Source organism: Alosa pseudoharengus, unplaced genomic scaffold (genome assembly GCF_046254945.1).
Source record: "Alosa pseudoharengus isolate Yale_2024_CS ecotype anadromous, Long Island Sound unplaced genomic scaffold, YU_APseudo_1.1 YU_APseudo_1.1_scf_17, whole genome shotgun sequence".
NCBI lineage: Eukaryota > Metazoa > Chordata > Actinopteri > Clupeiformes > Clupeidae > Alosa > Alosa pseudoharengus.
Window position 1 is genome coordinate 36,342,528 of NW_027468640.1, and position 26,885 is coordinate 36,369,412.

At 42.3% G+C, this 26,885-nt stretch overlaps 1 protein-coding gene across 14 annotated transcripts in view; it reads right to left on the reverse strand.

Moving 5' to 3' along the window:
- ank2b (ankyrin 2b, neuronal) overlaps nt 1–26,885 on the reverse strand; it is a 174,949-nt gene that overhangs the window by 3,413 nt on the left and 144,651 nt on the right. For 9 of the 14 annotated variants that reach the window (XM_076289428.1, XM_076289432.1, XM_076289435.1 and 6 more), the window contains 16 exons: nt 26,364–26,460; nt 25,901–26,129; nt 25,441–25,566; nt 24,770–24,892; nt 23,892–23,924; nt 23,407–23,428; nt 15,010–15,087; nt 14,745–14,876; nt 14,495–14,638; nt 13,775–14,018; nt 13,541–13,595; nt 2,683–2,772; nt 2,045–2,128; nt 1,658–1,822; nt 1,153–1,341; nt 621–712 (listed from right to left, as the gene is read on the reverse strand). In XM_076289428.1, the coding sequence (XP_076145543.1) occupies nt 621–712; nt 1,153–1,341; nt 1,658–1,822; nt 2,045–2,128; nt 2,683–2,772; nt 13,541–13,595; nt 13,775–14,018; nt 14,495–14,638; nt 14,745–14,876; nt 15,010–15,087; nt 23,407–23,428; nt 23,892–23,924; nt 24,770–24,892; nt 25,441–25,566; nt 25,901–26,129; nt 26,364–26,460 (1,903 nt within the window). Of the gene's footprint in view, nt 1–620; nt 713–1,152; nt 1,342–1,657; nt 1,823–2,044; nt 2,129–2,682; nt 2,773–13,540; nt 13,596–13,774; nt 14,019–14,494; nt 14,639–14,744; nt 14,877–15,009; nt 15,088–16,275; nt 22,217–23,406; nt 23,429–23,891; nt 23,925–24,769; nt 24,893–25,440; nt 25,567–25,900; nt 26,130–26,363; nt 26,461–26,885 lie in introns of those variants that run through there. The other 5 variants (XM_076289426.1, XM_076289434.1, XM_076289421.1 and 2 more) reach the window with 4 other exon arrangements.

Consider the following 26,885-nt stretch of genomic DNA (forward strand, 5'->3'; position numbering starts at 1 on the left):
TCGAAGCCAAGTATAGTGCTTCTGATAGGATTGTGAGTTTACTGGTTTTAAAAGTGTGGTGCATAGATTTTAGTGGTGAAAATGAAGTCTATGGATATTCTTGCGTACAAGATAAAAGGTTCTCAGTATTATACTGAAATCCAAACATTTATTTTATTTGGTTAAAAATGATTGACTGAAAAATATTGTGCAAAAACTGTAAGTGCTGTAACTGTAAATGTAGTATATTAATTTCAACGAACACATAATTGCTGCTAGTTTTGATAACAAAACATGCATCAGAGATCACACATTTGTTTAGGATTGTCACTGGCAAAGGTGAAGTCATTAGTTTCACACACCATTCTCATGAGATTTAGACTTCAAGCATGGACTTGCCCCCATGGGCCTACAAAGAAATCTGAAAATGTGCAGTTTTTTTGTGGCACATTACATAATGGATGTCCATTAGAGAGGAAATGAAAAAGTAGGTCATTTCCTGTATGTTAATGCCACAGTCACGTAATTCCATGCCGTGCTCTAAAACCACGCCACACACTGTTTCAGAATGCCCTGACAAAAAGTGTCATTTCGTTTGGTCAGACGTGCTTCGGGGCAGAGACCACAAGCCACCACCCGACCTTTTCACCACTGATCCATCTTCCTTCACAACCTCCTTCTCTACTAAATGAGGCAGAAGCACTTTCCCAAATCCCCCAGCGTAACTCAAAGCCTAGAATCAGGGATAGAAATGGGCAGCTGTTCACAAAAAAGATTTTCTTCTTAACATTTTCAGACAATTAAAAGTTCATAAATTGTCTACATATGGAGCACATTGAAAAGTGTGACAGTATTGGCACAAGATTTGATGCATATATAAATCTCTCTCCATAAAGCATAAATATGCCTATATAAATCTCTATAGGCATATATGCATATATAAATCTCTCTCCATAAAGCATAAATATGCCTGACCATCAGTAAAATCTTTATTATTCATGCCTCTTCAAACTTTCTAGCTACCCTCTCCTTTTCTTACAAAGTATAGAGAGGGAAGGATATTCCCAGACCATTCATCAAAAATGACTGACCTCCATGTCATGATTTAAATGGAAGGGAAAATTGCACAGGCCTAATTGCACACATGCATTGCGACATCATTTAGCCACTGACCTTTTCAAAGTCATCTTTGGCCGAGGGGAGATCCGCTGCCAGCGAGGGGTCACCGATCTGCTTCTCCATCCGCTCACCCTTCAGCACCATGGTCTTGACCACCCGGCTGACTTTCCGACCCTGGACAGGCTCGGCCTCAAATTCCGAGGCTGTGGCCGTGCCCAATGCTAGCGGCTCGGTGACGCTCACCTAGGCGAAGATGACACACATGGTAAACTGGCTTGGTCTCTTTTGGTTTCATCAGCTATGCAGTTGTAATGGTACAGCAGACAGTACATCTTCCACTTTCCCATGTACTCAACTGGTTGATTTCCCTTAAATATTGAAGATTAGCATATTTAAATGGATCATATAAAATGTTCTTGTTTTCTCTGTTTTATTTTCTGACCCTGGATAAGTTTGGACAAATTTAACCTTGTAACTGAAAACAAAACTCACTGATGTAGCTGATTATATTCCCATTATCCTATTATTTTAATGGTGGAGAGGAACCAAAAACACAAACCTCCCTATGATCTCCCTCGCTCCGTACCACGGTCCTCTTCACTACTTTGGAGAAGCCATCAGCGTCGTCCACGGTGATGGTCTCCTGCGGCGACCCCTCAATGGTCACCTCCTCTCGTTCCACTCCATCAGCTGATGTGTACTTACGAATCACCTTCCTCGTGATCTAAGGTGAACCGGTGAACATCACTTTAGGACATTGCAATCTACGGCTGTAGATGGTTATGGAGTCTTATATTGCAATTACATCCTAATATAGGCTGGGTTGGGTGTTAGATATTGGAGAACATCAGGATTGCATCCCCTTGTTCAACAGCATGGCAATCTGTTCACACCTTGTATTTGTGTTGCATATGTATTTGAATTGTGTTCATAAGAGTGCGCTTGCCTTCTTCACCACCAGGTTTCCATGTTCATCAGTATACTGCTCCTCGGTCACAGACTGGGGAGGAATATCCGGCATCTCATCACCCTGCAGGACAAACACACAACTCAGTCATCCTGCACACAACACCGTGAGTCTATGGGGCAAGCGTCAAAATCACTATTTTACCTCAAAGACTAAGCATTGAGTAATTTACCCTTAAAACCTAAGTCTTGTTATAGAAGCCCATATAACAAGACCCACAACCTAATGCATGGGGTATGGGATACATAATAGGTCTACACTGTAAACATAAATGACGCTGTGGTTTGACTGAGTCTGATTGAAATGTATGTCATAGAAGAAATACTTCCCACATTTTACTTTTTACAGTGTAGACCCAGAAAATAATAGATGAAAATAGAGTCAAAAAATAAACAAATGATGAAAGTAATAAAGCATTTTTTGCCCTTTTCCTTGACTATGCAAAATGCATTTCTGCCATTGTTCATTTGTTGCCACAGGCCTTAAACCAAGGAGAGGGCAAACAAAAACAAAACACAAAAGGAAAGAAACACCCTTCTCTCTATGAAATCATTAAAAACACATCACACAAACTGAAGCTGCAGGACCTAATCAACTCACACACCCCAAACCTGTACCTGTATTATAACTCTGCGTCGGACCACTCTCGTGGTCAGTATTTCCTCCTCTGAACTATCGGACAGCAAACCTAGCTCCGATGCTATCTCCTGGAGGTGTCACAGAAACATTACTGGGTTTTGTGCAGCGGATTTATTTGTGTTATAATAGCAAGGCGTGCTGTGTTAGCAGCGCTAGTCTGTTCAGCTACAAGCATCACATAAACCACAAGCACAGCACTCATTTGGTTTGTTGGAGTGTGTGTGTGTGTGTGTGTGTTGGAGAAGTAGGTGTTGTAAAATGCTCTCTGTAAACCTATTAATATACTGTAATGTATTATATTATCTTGTTCTGTTGGTTCTGCAAGATACTATGGTGATGCATGGACGATGATGATATTGATGATATTGATGAAGATGAAGAGAACGGACAATCAAAAAATCAAAATCCATGCATAAGCCTGGTTGTAATCCAAATAAATATCATAGGGAGGTATGACTAAAAACATCATATGCATGTATAACAACAAAGCCACTTCGCTGAAGACTTTCAAAGTCATACCATGTTGTTTTTGTAAGCAAATTCCCATTTCATTCTGAGTTAATTCACACAGTTTTAAGGATTATAACTGCTTTCACCACCACACCTCTGTTACTGTACACTTACTGCAAGTGATGGTTAAACTAAACCCATGCATTACTTTCAAAACAGCCCCAAGGCTTATTGCATCCCATGCTGGCAAGAAATCACTTAAAAGTTGGTGTTAGCGCTTAGGCACAGCTCAGGGACGTGCTTCTTTGGAGGGAGGCAGGGCACAAGCCAAGGGTGCACTCATGCACAGGCTCTTACCCTGCCCAGCGAATCCTCATCATCGGTATCATAATAATTCCCTTTCCTCGGGGGAAGCTCCTCGGCTACCGTACCTTCGTACCCGAAAGCCAGTTCCCTATCTTCAGCATATTCTAAAATAATGGGGAATTCAAGGTCATCGCTTCCCATTGACACCGGCCTCCTGTCCGTTTTGGAGTAATGTTGGCTGGACAGGAAGTCAAAGCTGGGAGTTCCTGGGAGTGACTCGATGCGGTAGGGTATCTCGGACAAAACCTTCAGAGTCTCTGCCTCTGGCTCAGAGACGTCAGAGAATGATTGTTTGCAGTCGAAAAATTCAGAGCTTTCAGAGTCCTCGGTTTTGATGCTGTCAGTGTGAACCAGGTGCCCCTTAGTTGGGGGGTGTCTTGGGGTTACCTCATCTGGACCAAATGAGGCCAGAGTTTTCTCAAATTCAGAGAGGGCATGCCTAAAACCTGGTGAGGGCTGAGCTTCTTCAGCACGGTGCTCTGAAACTGAAACCACTGCTTGATAGTCAGGTGCTACAAGACTGTGACTGGACATTGGTGAGAAGTATATTGACTCAGATGTTTGTAGAGGGGATTCATGTATATTGGGTGTGACTGCTCTATGGGTTGTGAAAGTATCATCCTTAAAAAACTCAAATCGTTGGAATGTTTTCGCTTCTTGAGTGGAAGTGAGCTCAGAGAGTTCATGAGGAGCTTCTCTGGGTCCAGACGACACTGACACTCTCTGATCTAAAATGGTTGCATCACTTTCACAAATAAGAGACTGATTCAGCTCTAACCCTTCTGAGAGTTGAGCTGTCTCAACCTGAAAAGAAATGTAGAATTATCTTTAAACCACAGATAATCACATAAAACCACTTGTCATCAACACAACTTACAGAAACTGACAAACCATGCAATGTTTTAGTATTTGTATATTGTCAATACGATTTCATGGTTAATTTCATGGAACCAATTGTCATGGAACCAAATGTCCATGCACTTCCATTATCACACATCTGAACTGTATTCCTCTTTAGTCGGATTCTTTCAACATGTTAGGTGTCAATCCAGTAAGTCAGAAGCATTCCCTGTGATCAATCCATGGTTAGCCAGTCCAAAGACAGAAGGTGTGTCCAATATCTCTCAAGCATAATTTTACACCTGCACACCACTGACATGCTTGAGTTCTTACCCCCTCTTGAGGTTCTTGGATTTGAAACTCAGGTACTCCTTGAGGTGAGACCTCATCTCCTCTTCTTTTGTCTTGGGCTTGTAGCTCAGCAGACTCCTGGACAATAGTCTTATCTGTATCTGCCTCTTCCTTTCGATTAGCCTTCTTCTTTTTTTTCCTTGGACTTGCTTTAGGCTTTACGATTGTCTCCTCAATCTGTTTTGGCTTTGGTGAGCTATCAGGTATTAATGGAGACTGGTGATGGGTATTCATTTGTTTGTCTTCTGATATGTCAGAGGACTGGGAAACATCCTCATATTGTCCTCTACTTTCCTCAGATGTCAAGTGACCAAATGACTTAGTCTCAGTTGTAACTGAAGTCTTGATCATTTCTTTCTTGTCCTTAGCAGCATACACAATTACACTCTGCTTATGATCGTGTTGTGTGTAAGACACTAATGACTCAGGTGATGAGGGACGGTCCTCTTCTACCTTATATTCTATTGAATACTTGGACACAGGCGAACTGTGTTCCACATCAAGATCTGCAGCCTCAAGTGAAGGGCATCGGAACACAGTTTCAAATGCTGAAGTCAGAGGTGACACAGATCGGGAGTCAGACTGTGAGTGCTGAGAACTGGGTGACACTGATCTGTACTCTGAATGTGATGGCCATGAAGAATCACCATGTAAACTATGCTGCTGTCTGGTTTCAATCACAATGGCTGTATTTGTACCCAATTCAGTTTTACAACTTGCTTCAAATTCGCTAACATGTACTGGTGATGGAGGTCTATACTGAGGAGTTGGTGAGTCAGGAGAGAGCCGTGTGTTCTCGTTTAATGAAGATATAGACTCCGGAGAAGATGCTCTACCCTCTGATGGTTGGACTAAGATATCTGGTAATGCAACTGCATGCTCAGGGATAGGAGAATCAGGAGACAATGGTCTATGTTCATCTACTGATATCACTGACCCACAGGATGGTGCCCTACTTCCACACATGAACATAGAGTCAGGCGATGAACGCTCAAATTCTGAAACTGTGTCGGGCGACAGGGATGTTAACTCACTCACTGTTGTCAAAGACCCTGATGTTTCAGAGATGGTCAATGAGGTTGAGAAGAAATGTTCCTCATAGAAATCTTCAGAAAGTGTTTGCTCATACTGGGCAATCTCAATCCTACTGCCTATAACCTCAAAAACACCAGGTTTGGGCAAGAAAGTCTCACCTTTGTACTGGGGGTCCAGTACTGGGGACATTAGGTTCATTGGAATGGCCTTATGACTGAATCTATACTCAGGTACAATAATAACAGAATCATGTAAAGATGGAGTAAGTGTGTGAGATGTCTCTGGTGTCTGTCTGGGAAGCATGCTTGTGGGCAATTCCATGGATCTATTCTCTGGGATAATTTCTTCAGATGTTGATGAATCATGTACCACATTCGTAATCTGTGATATTGGTGCATCTATTGATGCCACTGAATCAGGTGATTCAGGTCTGTTTTCACAGAATGTTAATTCTGTTGTCTGGTCAACCTCTATGTCAGAAGTTATCGACTCAGGTGAGGATGATCGGTGCCCTTTTAACGATATGTGATAGTCTGGCAAAGATTGCCCAAATCCCGGGATTGGGGAATCAGGGGTTAGGGGTCTGTTTTCACATATGGATGTTGTTGACTCTGGAGATGATGGCCTATGACCACTTGCGACAACAAAAGGATCACTAACCTCAAAATCTATGTCTGACACCAGAGATTCAGGAGTGTCTGACCTATGACTTATAGAAAATGCTGTGGATTCAAAGAATAACGGAGAAAACTGTGGAATGGGTGAGTCTGGTGATAATGCCTTAAATTCACTTAGTGAAGACGTTGATTCTGGTGAAGCTGTGCGAACATCCATCATTGCTGAATCTGGGGAGATGGGCCTATACTCTGGTATAGAATCCGGTGTCAAAGGTCTATCATCAGGCTCTGACTCTATTGAAACTGGTGACTCAGGCCTGTCTTCATAATCAAAGATATCAGAGAGTGCTGATTCATATTCTGTATCAGATAAGACTGATTCTGGTGAAAAAGATCGATATCCATATACAGAAACAGAATAATAAGGTAATGGTGAATAAAATTTAGGAATAGGTGAATCAGGGGACAATGGCCTGTTTTCACTGAAAGATAAATTTGACTCAGGGGAGGATGGTCTACTGGTATAGTCTAAAAAGCTAAGGTCCAATGACTCAAAGTCTAGGTCAGGTGTCACTGGAGATGCAGATCTTTGTCCTGTATAAGAATACATTGGTTCAATGATAGTCAGTGAATACTGTGGTATGGGTGAGTCAGGTGATAATGACTTGAACTCATTAATAGATGCTACAGATTCTGGTGAAGAGCATCTGAGGTCAGTCATAAACATGGCTGAATCTGGTGACATTGGTATGTACTCTGGGATTGAATCTGGTGAGAGAGGTCTATCCTCAAACTCTGATGTGATAGATTCGGGAGATTCAGGCCTTTGTTCCAACTCTAAGAGTTCAGAAAACAATGGTGCATATTCTACATCTGATATATCAGATACTGGTGTGCATGACCTGTACCCTGTGGATGGCGGTATGATATCTAGCAGTAACCGTGTAAACTGTGGAATCGGTGAATCTGGAGAGAGCGCTCTGTTGCCATTTACAGATGCTATGGACTCTGGAGACGAAGGTCTCTCTTCAGTAGCCATGAGTAGGAAGTCAGAAAATGCATAATCTAGATCAGATCCAACAGACTCTGGTGACTGTGATCGTGAGCCCATGGGAAGTCCTGTGGGATCAAAGAATGGCTGCATAAATTGTGGTATGGGTGAGTCAGGAGATAGCGTTTGCAACTCATTGAGTGAAGCATCAGATTCTGGTGAGCATGTTCTCATGAGGAACTCAGAGAGCAGTGGCTCATACTCTGATTCTGAGATGTCTGAACCAAGTGAATATGATGACATTGAGCCCGGGGAAGATGACCTGTACCCTGTGTTTGTGCACTCATAAACTGTTGGTGCAAATTCAGGTACTGGTGAATCTGGTGACAGCTGTCTGTATTCATTTATTGATCCTGCAGATTCTGGTGAAGCTGGTCTCTCTTCAGTAGCCATCAGTATAAACTCACTAAGGGCATACTCTATATCAGAGACTACGGACTCTGGAGATGCAGACCGTTGTCCTGTATAAAAATACATTGGTTCAATGATTGTCAGTGAATACTGTGGTATGGGTGAGTCAGGTGATAATGACTTGAACTCATTAATTGATGCTACAGATTCTGGTGAAGAGCATCTGAGGTCAGTCATAAACATGGCTGAATCTGGTGACATTGGTATGTACTCTGGGATTGAATCTGGTGAGAGAGGTCTATCCTCAAACTCTGATGTGATAGATTCGGGAGATTCTGGTCTATGTTCCAACGCTAGGAGTTCAGAAAACAATGGTGCATATTCTACATCTGATATATCAGATACTGGTGTGCATGACCTGTACCCTGTGGATGGCGGTATGATATCTAGCAGTAACCGTGTAAACTGTGGAATCGGTGAATCAGGAGAGAGCGCTCTGTTGCCATTTACAGATGCTATGGACTCTGGAGACGAAGGTCTCTCTTCAGTAGCCATGAGTAGGAAGTCAGAAAATGCATAATCTAGATCAGATCCAACAGACTCTGGTGACTGTGATCGTGAGCCCATGGGAAGTCCTGTGGGATCAAAGAATGGCTGCATAAATTGTGGTATGGGCGAGTCAGGAGATAGCGCTTGCAACTCATTGAGTGAAGCATCAGATTCTGGTGAGCATGTTCTCATGAGGAACTCAGAGAGCAGTGGCTCATACTCTGATTCTGAGATGTCTGAACCAAGTGAATTTGATGACATTGAGCCAGGGGAAGATGACCTGTACCCTGTGTTTGTGCACTCGTATATTGTTGGTGCAAATTCAGGTACTGGTGAATCTGGTGACAGCTGCCTGTATTCATTTATTGATCCTGCAGATTCTGGTGAAGCTGGTCTCTCTTCAGTAGCCATTAGTATGAACTCACTAAGGGCATACTCTATATCAGAGACTACAGACTCTGGAGATGCAGACCGTTGTCCTGTATAAAAATACATTGGTTCAATGATTGTCAGTGAATACTGTGGTATGGGTGAGTCAGGTGATAATGACTTGAACTCATTAATTGATGCTACAGATTCTGGTGAAGAGCATCTGAGGTCAGTCATAAACATGGCTGAATTTGGTGACATTGGTATGTACTCTGGGATTGAATCTGGTGAGAGAGGTCTATCCTCAAACTCTGATGTGATAGATTCGGGAGATTCAGGCCTTTGCTCCAACGCTAGGAGTTCAGAAAACAATGGTGCATATTCTACATCTGATATATCAGATACTGGTGTGCATGACCTGTACCCTGTGGATGGCGGTATGATATCTAGCAGTAACCGTGTAAACTGTGGAATCGGTGAATCTGGAGAGAGCGCTCTGTTGCCATTTACAGATGCTATGGACTCTGGAGACGAAGGTCTCTCTTCAGTAGCCATGAGTAGGAAGTCAGAAAATGCATAATCTAGATCAGATCCAACAGACTCTGGTGACTGTGATAGTGAGCCCATGGGAAGTCCTGTGGGATCAAAGAATGGCTGCATAAATTGTGGTATGGGCGAGTCAGGAGATAGCGCTTGCAACTCATTGAGTGAAGCATCAGATTCTGGTGAGCATGTTCTCATGAGGAACTCAGAGAGCAGTGGCTCATACTCTGATTCTGAGATGTCTGAACCAAGTGAATATGATGACAGTGAGCCAGGGGAAGATGACCTGTACCCTGTGTTTGTGCACTCATAAACTGTTGGTGCAAATTCAGGTACTGGTGAATCTGGTGATAGCTGACTGTGTTCATGTATTGATCCTGCAGATTCTGGCGAGGCTGGTCTCTCTTCTGTGGCCATCAGTATAAACTCACTAAGGGCATACTCTATATCAGAGACTACAGACTCTGGAGATGCAGACATCTGCCTTGTCCCAAAATCTGATTCAAAGAATGACTGTGAAAACTGTGGTATGGGCGAGTCAGGCGATAAAGCCTTAAACTCATTTAGTGATGACACTGACTCAGGTGACGATACTCTAAGTTCATTCAACAAGGTTGAGTCCGGTGACATAGGTCTGTATTCCGGTATCGAGTCTGGGGACAGAGCTCGGTCCTCCAGTTCGGACACAATCGATTCTGGTGATTCTGGCCTTTTCAGAGGTTCTAATCCCTCGCCAAGCTGTGGTGAGTATTCTATGTCTGAGATGTCCGATTCCGGAGAGGATGACCTGTGTGCCTGCATGGAGACGGATATTTCAAAGTGGGTAGGTGTGTATTCTGGGATGGGTGAATCAGGTGAGAGGGGTCTGTGGTCGTTTACAGATGCTACTGATTCTGGAGAGGAAGGTCTTTGATCACAAGACCTGGAAGTCACTATTAGTTCAATTTCTGCATCAGACAATCCTGAGTCAGGCGATTCTGATCTGTACCCTGCTAAGAAAGAGGCTGAATCAACAAACTGAGAGAATTGTGGTATCGGTGAATCTGCTGATAACTCATTAGATGATGCGACTGATTCAGGTGATGATACTCTGGGATCTGATAGCATTTGCATAGCTGATTTGGGAGAGATGGGCCTAAACTCAGGTATTGAATCAAGTGATAGAGCTCTCTCTTTTCCCACTTCTGACACTACTGACTCAGGGGATTCGTGCCTTTGAGATTTAGAGTCGGGAGACTCAACTTTAGGTTTTGCCACAGGTGAAGGAACATCATTACATGCAGGGGACACCTCTTTGTTGTTTTCTGCCATACCTGTTCGAGTTTGAAGTACATTAGCCTGTGACACTGAGAGTGCTTCAGAGAACTCTCTATAGTCAATTTCTAGCCTGTGCCCTGTAACTTCAAAAGTACCAGTTTTATCATTGAATGTCTCCCCCTTATATTGTGGGTCATACACATGAGCTATGTAATCTGTCAGAACTGCTTTATAAACAAGTTTGAATTCAGGTACCAATCGGGTAAATTTGTGTATTGTTAGCTCAGATGTGGCTGATGCAGTTGATGATGGCTCTTCATGATTTTCTGGTTCTGAAGAGTCTATTGATTTTGTGTTAGAATCTAGTTTAGTGATTTTACTATGTTTAGCAACCTCTAAGTGTTTATCAATTTCTATAATGACTGTTTCTTTTGTTGCTTCTTTTGTTGCTTCTATTTTACATGTTGCTTCATCTGTATCTCCTTTTTTAGACTCCAACATTTCAGGTGTAGTTACTGATTTTGTCTTTGAGTGTTTTTTCTTTGCCTTATGTCTTTTTTGTTGAGTGGGACTGTATGGTACAGTTCCTGGTTTGGTTGACCCTTCTGTTGAACCTGTGTCATCGTCATATTTCTTCTTTTGGGGTTCTTTTATTGCACAGACCAGTTCCAAATGTACTGGACTAATTTCAAGCAATTCTAGTGGTAATAATGAAGTCTGTTTAAAGTCAGACATTACTGACTCTGGTGAATCAGTTCTGCAAACACTGTCAAATAAATCAAGAGGTAGTGGTGTATATTCAGTGTCTGATGACACAGACACAGGTGATACAGAAGATCGTTCAACATATGAGACCGATTCAGGGAGGTGGTGTCTAAATTCTGGAATAGGGGAGTCAGGTGAAAGGGATTGGAATTCATTAACAGAGGATATTGACACAGGTGACTCAGGCCTTTGGTCAGAGTCAATGGTGAGGACATTCCATGGCTCACTTTCATCTATCTCTGAGGTGAGTGAATCAGGAGACCCAGGAGACAACCTGCTCTGTGTCTCTGAGTATTCCGGAAGAAATAAATGGAACTGTGGAATGGGCGAGTCTGGTGTTAATGTTCGGTATTCATTAATCGAAAAATTTGATTCTGGTGAAGAGGGTCTAACTACCAAATCTAATGGTGAAGGTAGCACTAACTCCCACTCCCACTCTGATTCGGTTGATTCTGGTGATACTGACCCATCACTATCAACTATACTGATGAATTCTTGCACAGCAAATTGAGGTATTGGTGAGTCTGGAGACAATGTGGTGTATTGATTTATAGATACCATGGATTCTGGAGATGATTGCCTGACTACAGACATGTAGTCTTCTGGAGTCATAGGTCTATACTCTGTACTATCTGTGCTTTGTTCTGGAGAGGATGTTCTTTCCTGAGTCTCATAAGTGAATGAGTCTGGTGTAAGTGATCGCCAGTCTAGAACAGACCCTGGTGATACGGGCCTAACTGTGTCAGGAACCATCAAATGAGAAGCTCCAACCTTGAGCTCAGAATCTGACTTTACATCAACTCTCTCCAAAAACAACTTATCAGACTCTGCAAAGTATGCAGTTAACTCCGCTAAGCCATAGTCAAGCACAGGAGGTAGAGGGGTAGGTGGCCTGAAGTCAGGTATGGGAGAGTCTGGTGAAAGTTGACTTTCATTGGTGAGTGATGACACAGATTCAGGTGAAGAGGTTCTGACATAAGGAAGTGAGACAGTGCCTAGGGATTCTGGTCTGTCCTCAGGTATTGGGGAGTCAGGGGTAAGTGGCCTGTTCTCATCAAATGAGACTACTGATTCGGGTGAAGATGTTCTCTCCTCTAGCAAACACATTTCAAGGTCAGCAGTGTAATCAGATTCTGAATCTGGTATCAAGGGCCTAGATATGGTGTGTGGTGTCAATAACACTGGTGTTAGAGGTCTGTAATCGTCAACTGTTTCTTTTATAGTGGCTGTATGTTTCTGCTGAGTTATAGGAATTGATACTTCATATCTAAATTCTGCACCTGGAGGGGTAGGTGATGGTGATCTTTTGTCAGTTAGTTTGGGAACTGACTGCTCAGCCATCTCATCACTTGACATCTGATACACTGTAGAAAGTACTTCTGGTGATGCATCCACATCAACCAGACAAATTTTGGGCAACTCCATGGAAGAGGATGATGCTTGCTGCCGGTCAACTTGTGGTTCATTCTCCATATTTAACATGCTGGATTCTGGTGGGCTTGAAACTTGAACTTGAAGCTCAGGTATAACCATTACAAAGTCAAGGGTGGCTTGACTGACATCAATCTCATGAGATAGGGATGAGAATTCACTTGCATCTTCATAAGTTACAGTGAGAGTTTTGCCTGCCTCATCTGGATTTAATAACATACATTTGTCTTCATTCACTTCCTGTTTGCCATCTTTTTCTGACTGTGGAACATTTACTTCCTCTAGTTCCTTCTTGTTAATGAATTCAAAGTCACTGCCATAAAGGGTTCTGTAAAATCTCTCTGAAATCTCCTCAATGTGTTGTTTGTTGTAAGCTTCCCTCTCAGTGATTTGGGCACTGGCTGTCTCAATGGTGACTTCATGTAATAAGCGTGTTGAAACTTGTCTGGACTGAGAAACCTTTTCACTGGATTGTGGGGTCATGGTGATTGTGGAGGTAGAAACAAAGCTTGATCCAATATCCTCCCTTAGGTCCTTGAACAGTTCACAGAAGTCTGTCTCAGCCTTTTCGGACTCCAACAGTGTGTCTTCAAAATCGGTGACAATTACACCTTCGTGCTTATGACTCAGACGACGAGATTTGGTTGACTCATGATGAGTTTCGTCAGTGTGTGAGGTTAGACTGGGCACACTTGCCGTTGCACCTAACTCTGCACTTAACTCCTGAGGAGCCTCTAAAGCTGTTGGGGAAGGCTCTGGGGTAGAGTGTTGGGAGTCTGCAGCTCCTTTATAGACTGGATCGAGCACATGAGATTGCAGCCTCCAGGGAACAGCTTTGTACAGAGTGAACAAGGGACTTACATGTTTGACAGTGCCTAGGTGTCCAGATCCAGGCATTGTTGTAACTTCAAATCCCCTATGAAGAAAGCATACATAATATATCAAACAATGTGACAAACAAATGATTTTGTGAGGAATTGCAGAATTCTACACACTAGATACTTCATATATTGTATTCCATTTACAAAGACAAAATGTATGATGCTGGTAAACCATACAACTGTAACTGTCCAGTTAATGGTTTTAGGTCCTTACAGAGTGTCTTGTCCGCTCTTCAGGTCTGCTTGCACTTTCTCTTTCTGCGTGTGTCTCAAGAGTTCCGTCACTGATACGTCTGCATCTGCCCGTGCTGATGCGTCATGGAGGGAGGACAGGCTGGAAGAGAGGTCCTCAGTTGACACTACTGGGGGCTGCTGACCAGACCCTGGCCTCAGTGTGGCTGCTTCTGTCCGTCTTCCTGGCCTTGGACTGTCAATGTCTTCATGAAGGGCAGAGAATCCTTTACAATGGATTGATTAGTAAATTAGTCCTGGAAACTATGCAGTATAAAACAATCTACTGAAAATGGCTATCCTAGCCTTTTTCTATTATGCTCTTTCAGCTTATGAAATTAAAAGTATTATGATGTATGTTTTACTTTAAGTATCTGCGGTCTAATATAAAAGATTTGGTAACACTTTATTTTAAGGGATCCTTGTTCCAGTGTATCAACATAATGATGTACAGTCTAACAACCTATGTAACAATATGTAATATCACATACTTATGTTGTCTATACATAATGTATTTTTGTGTACCAACAGAACATTAGTACGTGTAATAAGAAGTGCTTGTTACAATACTTTGCCAAATTGGCCTCTCTCTTTGGGGAAGGAAAAAAAGTGGCTATGGAGTTAAGTTTGGGACTCTTGACACCCTAACATTAAAGCTTAACTGAACATGCATATTCATACACATTTCTCCCAATGTCATTACCTTCACTGTGATCAAGTGATATGGTATGCTCTATTTCTGCATAGGTGTGTGATGACTCCATACTGGACTTGATAATTTTGGTTTCAATGAGATGCACTATGTCCATCCGGTTTATCTTGGTTAGCTTCATAATCAAAACATTCTCTGTAAAATAAATACCAACAATATAATTGTGATTTACAATAATGCATTTGTAAATACATTGAGTTATAATAAATACTAATTGGCAGGACTCATACTGGCAGCATACCTGTAGCATTCTTGCTCTCCCTTTCAGTCCAATATTTAATTAGCGCATGGCTTTGGTCTTGCAGTGAATTTGGGTTCTCAGTTCTTATTTGATGAATGTGCTCCTCACTAAATTCCAGCTCACGTGCCAATTCTATATAATTGAAAATAAAGGGAAAAATATTATTTAAACTGCTGAGATAATGATTGACATTGATGGCTAACTGGTTATATACAGTAATTGGCATACTGAACAGTAATTGGTAATGCCTTCAAAGACTGCTTACCTGTCCAGCTGAAGCCAAGATGGTCGGCAATGACTGCCAACCGTGACTCTTTTCTCTCTGCCTCCTCCTGTGGATCTACTGAAAATGCCATCACAACAGCAGAGGAGCCGTCAACGAAGGTCCCCATAAAGATAGCTAAACAATTACACCTACTATGGGGGTGGAAGGTAATGTGCGCTCCATTTTCAATTCAAGTATATCAGGAAACAATCCCTAGTACCCAGATTTAAACTTTTTCACTGGCTTTCTCCTACATCTACTCAGGATCTACCTCCTCTGTTGTGAGTTAAAACTCAACCATGTTAACCGTACTATTTATAGTTATATATCAGGCCATTTGAAACAATCATTTAACCCTCCTATTATGTTAGGGTAATAGTGACCCAAAACTATTTTCAAAATGAAAAAAGTGATCAATCTTTATGGCTGTTTATTGTCATTATTAGCTTCCCAAAATGACTCCAAAAATATATATTCATTGGAATGCTTTGTCATTCTAGGTGTACCTGCTATAAAAAGAAATGTTAGGGTCAATATGACCCGAAGTAACTTTTGATGTAGAATAAATTATGTGAGCTGTTCTGTCTTACTCAGTGTTTCATAATCTAATCAGCCTTTCTTCTCATACTCATAATTACCTGCTAAAAAGCTAATTTATGACCAAATAGTTTCATTTCTTAAATATCATCTAAACAGTCTAAATACAATATTAGTACACTTTTGTGAGTTTATACTAGTTTATGACTATCTTTGAATTGCTAAGTTTGGATTGCATGTGGCCTTCTTGGGGCTCTAGAGAGAGACAAAATAAGTGGACTTGAAAAACAACTATTTGGTTGAATTCTAAACTAGTGAAAGAGTTATAGCATAATAGGAGGGTTCATGGCACTTGTTGAAATACAAGATTAGTCCTACCTCATGTACAATAAATCATACAATTCCAATAGTGTTTACTTAAATAATGTATAGGTTAAATATTAAAGTTGCTTCTTTTTGGGTAAGGTCTACTTTTCTAATGAAAATCCTTATGAATCATTACTGAAAGGAATTTAGCTGTAGATGAAATAGCCTTTAAATCAATCTTGAGATTTTCAAGACACACGCACACAGGAAGAGAAGAAACACAAACACAAACACAGCCAGAACAACACAGAAGCAACCACAGAAAGTTGAAGCCTTAGCTACATCACAGAGAGGCAGCACCTTCGTCGCTAGCAAGGTGAGGCAGAAGACAGAGAGAATGGGCCCCATGAGAAGGGGGGATACCTTGACTTTGGGCTTGGGGTTTATCGTCGGGGATTCTTTCCATCTGCGTCTCGATGGTGTCATCCCAGCGTGGTCTAACGACAAAGACGCCTTCGGGAAGTGGCAAGTGTATGTCAGGGAAAGCATCCACCTCTATGACAGAAGTGTCTATGGTGCTGCTTTCGTCATCAGACATGACAGACGCCTCCAGCTCATCCGCTTTCTCCTGCTCCCTCTCTGCTTGTGCCAATCTCTCTACAACTTTTGCTGCTTCATCACTTATCTCTGAAAAAAACTCTAGTGACTGCTTGGGAGACTCTTGGGGATGCTCTTTTTTGGTCTCTTTGGCTGGTGTAGATGTTTGTGATGGCTTGCCTCTAACTGGCAATCTGGACTGAAATGTCTTGGGTTTGGTTGATGATTCACTACTAGCTGGGCGACCTTGGTCCTTTTTTGTTGGCTTTTTTGTCAAGTCACTCTCAACAGAGCGTGTAGTTGTGGAAGACTTCTTGATTCTGGAACCAGTGGAGGGACCTGTATCTGTCTCAGATTTTCTCCTAGTTTCAGGTTTTGCTGGCAGCTTTGACTTTTTGTCTTTGAGTGATTCAGCTCGCCTGACTGAGGACTCTGATGTACTATCAGACTTTATAGAACTGGCCTTAACAGGTATTCTTGATTTGGGACCCTCAGCTGAAGGAGTGTCTTTTCTTGCTGCAGCACCTACTTTTCCTGAGCCAGATTTGGCTGAACCCTTTGATAACTTTTCACTACTTGGGGAAGGGGTGGGCTTTTCGGGAGATTTAGGAGATTTAGGGAGTTCAATTACTGAGTGCTGATCCTCTGGTGAGGAATCAGAGGATTCTTGGTCCTGTTGGGAATACACTGACCTAGTTACTGTGGTGACAGCTGTCTGAACATTGGCAATAATTGGATCAGGGGAACTGAGATCAACTGCTACAAGGGTTTCCTCAGCAACCTTTTCAAACTTGGGTTCTACTGCGTCGGGTGTGATTGAATCTGTCTTTAAAGTTTTTGTTGATACAGACAAGCCCATTTTAATGGGAATTCTAGATTTTGAGGCATCTGACTTAGAACCTGCCTGATCATCGTCTACTGAAGAAGGTTGAGAGGAATCAGTAGTGTCCTTGGATGGTTTATCTTCCTCTTCTGGTTTTATTTGAAGGGTTAAGTTCATACCAACCTCAGCCTCAGTTGCAGTGGGCTCTGCAGCAGCCTCTTCCCTGGCCTCCTCTGCAACTGCCTCTTCAATAGGCTGTTCCCCTATCTGGAAGAAAGCAAACCCTTCCTCCTCATAGCTCCTTTTAGTCATGTCAATAGCACCACTTCTGGTCATTTCGAAAAGCTTGCCTTCTTGAAAGAGAAAAGGATTTGGTTCACTAGTCGGTGTTCCATCCTCTGTGGGTGTCCTCCCAGGAGTTGTGTCTGGCGTTGCAGCCTGGGACTGGCGTTCAACTGCTAGACTCAGGATTTTTTGCTCTTCTTCTTTTACCCTGGCTGCAAAAGCATCATCATCCTCCCGCATTGTGCTCCAGGGGTCCATTTCTGATCTTGCTGTGACTCCCTTTGATTCTGTTTTTGGACGTTCCTCCTCTTCTTCATAGTCCTCGGTATCATCATAAATGCACACTTCCGGTTTGAATGTTTCCCCCCCATGTCCAATAACAATGGAGGCATCTACTCTATCTACACCTATGTCAGATGCCCCTGAATGTTTCATGTGATCACCCTTCACCTCATCTGTTATATTTCTTTCTGCTTGGCATGGTGCTTTAGCACTGTCACGCTCAAGAAGATCTGTCACCTGTACTACTCCTCTGCCATCATCATCCTTAATTTCTCTCGATTTTCTCAAACATGCTTCCTTTTGTTCATCTGTTATATTAGCAGCCCCCTCAGATGAGGATGGAGACACCTTAAGGGACTGTACTACCTGAGGAGGTTCAGTACAAACTTTGGCAGGGAGAGATGCTTGAGCATTTGTGATGTGTTGTTCTGAGACAGACTGAGGCCCCCCCTCAACTGCTTTGGCTGATGCCGTTGTACTGTGGGTGTCCATTTGGTGAACATCTTCAGCCTTTACACCTGCTGAAAAAGGAGAGGGAGGTTGTACTTTAATATCGGGTTCAACACACAGAGCTACCACTGAGCCCAGTACAGGATCAGTGTGCTCAAGGCCATCCCCTGATGGTGTCTGATCTTTGGACACTAGTCCAATTTGTTTGGTGCTGTCATGTCCTGCTTCAGACACTACTGCTGACTGAGCGGATCTGATATCTTTTCTATTGTCCTTTTTGCCTCTCGCATCCTGCTCCATTTCATCGAATGTTTTTATTTTGGCAGCCATTTTAAACATTTCTTCCTCTGGTGTGAATTTCCTTTGAGTCTCGCCACTCTCCGCCTCATAATCCTCTGCCTCCTCAGGAATGGGTGGGTTTAGGGTAACAGAAAGGGTCATGGGGTCAGGGGTTTTGGGGTTCACCTCATAACTTACCTCTTCAGAACTTGGGGTGTCGGGGGAGAGGGGGCTCTTACCCGAACTTTCCATTTGGGACGTCTTTTCAGAACTGTCATCCTCGGCACTGGCTTCCTGGTCTCTGAGGAGTCTACTACGCAAATTGTCTAGGGGGAAGTCAGGGGCTCTTGAGGGTTGCTCTTGCCCTGTTGGCACACTGAGTTCATCTACCACAGGAGGGAAAGCCAGGTTGGTTTTCTGCTCTACGGGGCTACTTTCTAAGGAGTCATGACAGGGAGATTCCTTTGTTGGGCTGGGCTCAATGGAGTCTGGAGTTCTATGGGAGGAGTTATCTTCCATGTTGGGACTAGTCTCTAAAGAGTCTCTGTGACTAAAGGTCAAGGAGTCATCAGCTACGGGGCTGAGAGAGTCTGACTCTCGATGTCTGAGAGGCAGATCTAGGCTATCCTGATGTGTGCATGCCCTTGTGGCCAAAGTGTCAATCGAAGCTGGTTCTGGATGACCATCAGGGGATTCCTCATCACTTAGAAAACCTTCTATGGTTTCAGAGCCCATCTTTGTAAGCTTTCGAGATTTTGGTGGTCTGGCTGATGCACTGATAATCTCCTTAGCAAGAGGGGCCTTTTCATCACCAAATTTAACTGCCTTGACCTTTGCAGTGGACTTGGACTCACTTGTGCCCGAAGAAGCTGAGTCTTCTGTAGATGCCCCAAACTTGTCTTTGGAGGGACGTTGCGTGGTTTTCTCATGCTGTTTAACTGGGATGGCGGTGGCACCTTTCTTTGTGGTCTGCAAGGGCTCTTCGCTTTTTTGAAGGAACAGAGAGGGGCTGTCTGGGCTTGTGCGTGGAGTTTCAGCCAGGCCCTCATGTTTGTAACTCTCTTCAGAACTCATCTGTTGCTCTCCAGAACCCACACTGGCGCTTGGAGACTCTGCTATACCCTCGTGTTTCAGGCTATCAGAACTGTCCTCCATCGCACCATTCTCAATTGAACTGTCAGGCAGGAATTCACTTCTGACTTTTCTCAGCTCAGGAGGTAGCGTAGTAGACATGTCTGTTCCAGTGGTCGGCCCTATAGTTAAAGCAGATGATGTGCTGGCACTCTGTGCTGCTAGTGTTTTAAACTGTTGGTACTGAGCATTGTCCTCAAGTTCAGCTTTTATTTCTGAGCTAAAGTCGGTTGAGTGCTTTCTGTCTGGGCTAATTTGAATGTCACTATCCCCTTGTTTTGCCTCTGGAAGTAAAGAATCCAGGGATATTTCACGTCCCTGTGAAAAACCTGACCCAACTTTTTGAGTGGGAGACTGAGGTTGTGTTTCTAATGATTCTGTTTTTCCTTTTTCCTGTGTTTCTGTTTTAGTACTAGATGATTTTAGCTCAAAGAGCCCAGACTTTCTCTTTGAAGGGTCTTGCCCTGTCTGGAAAGCTCTCATTAATTCTTTTACTGACATAGTCTCTTCAAGCTTTTCTGATTCAGATTTTGGAGACTTGGGTGGGGCCTGTTGTTTTTTGCCTGTCTCTTTGGGCACTGCAGATGGTTTGCTGTCTTTACCTCCTAGTGTTGGTTTACTAGATGCTGGCTGCTTAAGATGTTTTTGCTCAGCCTCAACCTTTTGTTGAAGGGCTTTCACTTTGTCTTTAATGGACCCTATTGGTGTCTCTTCAACTACAGGTGAAACAGGTGATTTCTTTTGTGGGGCAGGGGCACTAAGATGGCTGTCTCCTTCCTGAGCTCCCACTTTAAGTCCCTTGTCAGTTTCTTTCTTAGGGGAAGAAGTACTGGATTCATCTGTGTGAGTTTGTGGACCTTTCCGTCTGGTTGGTTTCTTTACTTCTGCTACAGGGATTTGTGTGGCTTTCTTTGCTGTGGGGATGGCAGACGGTTTGGTGCCTTTGGGCAGTTTTTCTTGTGTTTCACCCTCTGACGATTTAGCAGCGCTCTTGGGCAAATCCAGGAGGTACTCCTTTGGGTCACCTGTTAGGTGTGGAACCATGCCTGACAAGTCTGCCACACCTTTTGGTCTTGGAGCCCCCCGATTGGCCCGACCCTCCCGCATGACAGGTTCTTGGGGCTGGAGAGCGGCCATCTTTTTGGCCTCTTCGATTTCACTGTCTGAGAGAAGAACCCATTCCTCGTCTTTTTTTGGTGGAAAAATCTCTGACATTCCAGATGCTGCGGCCAGTTCACCCTCATAAGTCCCACTGCGAAGAATCTCACTGACTTTCTCCAAGTCTTCTTTGACTTTTTCCATTATCTCAAAAGGCTCGCCCGACACCTCCTCCACCCCTTTTTCAAGACCTCTCCCCTCAAGAGAAGTGGATTTGTCGGCTGAGTCAGTGGTCAGAATAGCAGTCATTTTGATCAAGTCTTGCTTCATCTCTGACACCTCAGAGAGCAAGTCGGGACTCGCAAGCGCAGTTGAGTCTCTGATCAAATGAGCTTTCAGGGTAGATGTCTCAGTAGAGGTTTCTTCATCATCTTCCGTTTTGAAAGAGACATTTAAGGAGTAAACAAAACCAAAATTGAAATCAAAGGGAACAGAGATTTGAAAATTGTGATCAGGACAGGAACAGTACAAGGATCACATCAGGGATCACATTTGGGTAATAAGGAAACAACAGTGAAGGAAGGCATTAGGGATCAAGGCATAGAAGTATTTGGATCCGAAGGACTTGAGGAGCAAAATTTGACCGCAAAGCAAACTCAAACTAAACCTTAAAACACAACACAAGAAAGGGAGTACGCAGGAAATAACTTGCTTTTACACACCCACAACAGCACATTCATACGTGTAAAACACAAAATAACAAGAGCCCAACTAAAATAGATATGAATGGATGACAACAGAAGACAAGGAATTGACAAGAAGACAAGGAAATGGGGGTCACATACACTGGAAAAGCAACATGTAAGCAGACATCTCAAGATTGTTCGAGAAGTACATTCTCTGTACAGAGAAAGACAGAGAGAAAGAGACAGAGAAAGAGAGAGAAAGAAAACTTTTAATGTTTCCCTCAAAAAGAAAGCCAGTGATGTAAAACTAATGGTTGAATGCAGGTCTGTACATCTCTGTATAGACACACAATGATTCATGACAAAATTGCTCAAATAAAAAATGTTTGCAAATATGTTGTTAATCAAATTATGGATTGATTCTTTCTTTCAAGGTACCAATGGCCATACCAACATCAGACAACTCAAATGAATTGATTTGGTAAAAAATATCTTGTAAATACAATGTAAAAACATATGCAAACCAGATAATGTGCAGTAACAGTGAATTGCATAAATGAAATAGCGAGTGAGATTTTGCAAGAAAGTAAATGTTAAGCAAACATGAATATAAAGAATGCCCACACACTTTCCACATGCATTCTAGTATACACATTCACATGCACAGAGACATGTATACACCATCTCTCACTGTGTCCTTCCCTCTCTCTCCAACAGACACACGCATAGCAACAGATGAACAGACACAGGACAGACATACACACACAGGCACATAAATGCATACACACACACACACACACACACACACTAACACACTAACACACACACACACAGACACACACACACACACACACAGAATACTGTATGTAAGCAAAGCTATTTCCATGCAAAGCAAAGGGGGTATTACAGACATGCAGCCTCAGGTGAAAGATGTCATCAGTTTCAAGCACGTTACAAGACCAGTGACAGGAGATATCAGGTTCTCAAATGTTTAGCTCATGACATTGCATAGTGTGGTGATCTTTTCTAACTATATTTTGCTGTTTGTCATCACACATCAGAGCAACTAACATTGTGCTTATTACCATTCACAAACTATTGGGGCATTGAGCTATCTAGTTCAAAAACATGCACAATCATTGATGTGTCAGAATTATGCATGTTTGAACTGCATAATTTGTGAAATAATAGTTCAATTTGAACTCAGTTATTCAAAGGGATTATTTTCTTTTCTTAGATATTCATGTGAAATAGTGAATAAATCTGAGCGGGTTCTTCTCACACATGAATAAAACAAATATTCACTGGAGGCACAAGGTGAGTTTCACAGACAGGGAAAAGGGACCAGGGATCACGACACATCAGTTTGCTTTGCAGTTTGTATACATTACCATGAAAGGCCTGTGAGGATCTAATTGCGGCTACTAACATCACCACAGTATGAATGCAAGTCAATTTTGGTGCTCATGATATTGGATATGACATGATATTGGCTTTTTCCGAAACTCTTGCTAGGTGGATGGACCGAAAAGGGCAATAAAGTCTGATAGAAAGTGTTCAAGTGTTATTCAAGAGCTACGTCTGCGTCTGCGAGAATAGACATAACATTCATTGGTGATGCTTCATTGGTGTTTGATTTCTTTCTAGCTCCTTGCTGACCACCAAATTGAAATTCAAGCATTTGTACTACCACTTAAGCTTGCGGGGATGCACCACTATGCCATAGTCAGCCTAAGCAGTAACATTACTGTAATCGTTAGGAACTTATTAGTATAGCTAGAATCAATACATGCAATGGGATTAGGAATCCGTTCACTTTTAAAATGTTTAACATTGTCATCATGCAGTAAGTTTACTTTACAGTGTGTCAAGTTTTTGTGCATAATAACTTTGTTTTGTGCATAAGACTTTCTGAAATCTTACATTTTCCTTGCGATCGGGTGGTCTGTAAAAAGAAGGCACAAGAGTTGAACACCATATTAACTTCTAATCAGTCATCACAAATTAATAACAGACAGTGACACAAAGAGATTTACAGAGGGATGGCTATACTGTAGACTTAACATAAAGGATGAATACTATTGGATGGATTGGTTATCAATGGTGTCCCAGACTGTGAACATACAGTATTTCTATACTGTACATGTATTGCCTTAGATGGCAGGGACCCGCTCTGTTCAATTTTGGAAACTGAACAGAGAAATAATGTCCTATAATCAGGTGCTGTACTTGTTTACCACACACAGACATTGAATTCAGCTGGGACTGAATCAATGTCAGGAAGCAAACTAGAGAGAACGGCCTCAGAAGCCAGCCAATGCTCTGAGCTTGTGGGAGGGGGGGGGGGGGGGGCTGAAAAGCAGAGGGACTTTAGTTAGAGGGGGGCAGAAAAAAGAGGCACGGTTTACCTCCTCCTCAGCCTCTTGGTCTGAATCTGATTCCTTTGAGGGGCAAGAAGCAGCGAGAAAGAGAGAGGGAAAGCAACAGAAAAGGAAGAGAGACAGAAATAGAAAGACAGAGATAGATGGAGACAGTAAAGAGAGAATGGGAAAGACAAAGAGCAGGCAAAGCAGTTACCAAGGCAACGGAGCAAGTCAGCAGCCAGCCAATAAGGCAAGGCCAGGAAGAGTGAGAGGGGCACTGAGTTCGATACAGCTGGCAAAATGATTAAACCTCAATCTATCTGGAACATAGTAAACATGGTGAGAATGGGCAGAAAATACTAATTTCATTTCTATTTTAAAATGTATGACAAGATGCAATAAAGTTATCTCTGAATTGCCATTGTTAGCTAAACATGTGCTCATCATCATTGATTTGCTGATACTTTAATTACCCATATAATCACCAATATTTCTTACAATATTTCTCGTAACATCAGCCTGTACTTGATCATTAATAGAAAAATAAATCAGTATCTTAGTTTTCGTTGCAATCTCTGTGTTGATTATTTTTCACACAGAACGCTTTGCCAACTGCATCTTTGTTGCTCTTCTCATTAAATGCGAAAAACGTATGCCTAAAAACGCTCAGTGCCTAGATCATGCAAATGTATGGTAATGCACAATACTATCATGGTTAACTGGAAAAGAAAATGCATGCAATGCATACTACTTCATAGTAGATGCTGAGAAGACTGAGAACACTGAGAAAAGTATATGCTCATTAATTAGTCACCTATTAGGCATTAATTAACACCTTTAATAACGTCTCATTTTCAGGCAGATGCACTGAGACTGCAAAGACCGAGACGGTGGTCATGTGATGCCTGTCCTGAGATTGTTACCTTTGAGTAGGATGGGAGTGTGATATTGAGATTGCATATAGCATTATGGGCTAGTGTTCTATATGTCCGTGGCTCTTTCATGAAGGATAGTCGTCCGCAGGGCTCCTGTGTATTATCTCGAATCTGAGAATAAACACAACATAACACAAGGTCAGTTTAGGAGTACCAAGAGCAGATGTCAGGGGAATCTTTTACCATGAGAGGTTAATTTGTGGAGTCAGTTGTACATTGTAACGGAGATGAGTGTGTGAGAGAGAAGAGAGAGAGCGATAGAGACACAGAGAGAGAGAGAGAGAGAGAGAGAGAGAGAAAAAAGCACACACACACACACACACACACACACACACACATATACTGTACAAGCACACACATACACAAACACACACACACACAACATGACACACAAATGTATGAACATGCATATATACCTGCATAATTTATAGTTGAGGAAGTGTAACAATGTTTTTATATGTTGTTATATGTTTTATTGAGTATTTTCTATTATTCCAGTGAATGCTTTGACAATGCATCATATGATTTGTCATGCCAATAAGATTGAATTGGAGAGAGAGAGAGAGAGCGAGAGAGAGAGCAAAGAAAACAGAAAAACACAACAAAAGACAGAAAAGGAAGAAAGAGAAGAAGGCAGCAGAGGACATGAATGCACTCACTTTAATGAAGAGCGCTAGTCTATTCTCTTTGAAGGCATAGAAACTGAGAAGATGGTGCTGGCCACTTTTGGTCAAGGGAACCAGGTTTCCAAAGCAGTCTGCATAGATAGGCTTCCCCTCCAGTACCTGCAGAAGATCACATGAAGATTGTCAAAGAGCCTTTTAAAGTGAGCAATATTAAATCTCTATGTAAGTAAATAGTTTGTTCTCTTTAATAAGATTCAATTAAATTATCCGCTTTTATTAAATGTAATAAATTAGTATTTCAAAATGTTCAAAGTAAAAACAGCTAAAACCTGTGATAATAACATGCAATATATAATGTTTTGATTTTCTCCCAATTTTAATGATAAAAAGGCATAACTTCTGTCTTTAGGGTCAACCATCTACTTTGCAGATAAGAGGCACGTTTGATTGTTGTCTGTCACCATGGGAACAGTGGTGGACGTGTGACACCCACCTCCACGTCTCGGCTTCGGGCCACCTCCACAAAGTTCTCCTGCTGCTCCAGCGTCTTGTCAATCTTGTCGTCTGTCATGCAGAAACAGCGCAGGCGTGCCTCGATAGGGTCGTGCGTTTTGGCGAAAATGACAAATTTGGCCATGTAGGGAACACATATGATCTCCCGGTACACCTGTGAGGAGAAGTTCACCGACTCCTGGACTTGCCTGCAGTCTATCAACCAGAACCTGAGGAAGGACAGGGAAGAGGAAATCAAAATATATATCTAAAAGACCAACATATCGGTTTTGTGTTCTGACTCTTCTTTGTACTGCCAGACATAAACAAAGTATGCGCAACCTCAAAATTCAATACTCAGCGTTCAGTTGTACTAACTACTCTACTAACTACTAACTACTGTACTACTACTACTCAAGCTCACATCAGGTGTGGAGGTGGTTGTGAGACGTGTGAGGGTTTACCTGGCTGAGACGTTTGTTGTGAAGGACACACAGTCGTTGATAAATGTTAAAGGTGTTGTTCCTGTGATGTCCTCCCACTGTGCTGGTGTAGTTCCACCTGTCAAGGAGCAAAACATAGTGACAGTGGAGTCAGATATACAGTAATGTGTATATAAAGTGTGTGTGTTTGTGTGTGTGTGTGTGTGTGTGTGTGTGAGTATATGTTTGTGTATGTGAGTATATGTGTGTGAGTGTGCGTGTGTGTGAGTATATGTGTGTGTGAGTGTGTGTGTGTGTGTGTGTGTGTGTGTGTGTGTGAGTATGTGTGTGTGTATGTGAGTATATGTGTGTGAGTGTGCGTGTGTGTGAGTATATGTGTGTGAGTGTGTGTGTGAATGTGTGTTTAGTGGGTTACGATTGACAGGTTTATAACAGAAAATCTAGGCAACTGGCAAAATTCTGCTATATATCAGCTCTAATGGGCAACCTTGCTGTATGGCATAAGCAATGTTTTCTGTACCCATCATTTGCATTTCACTTATG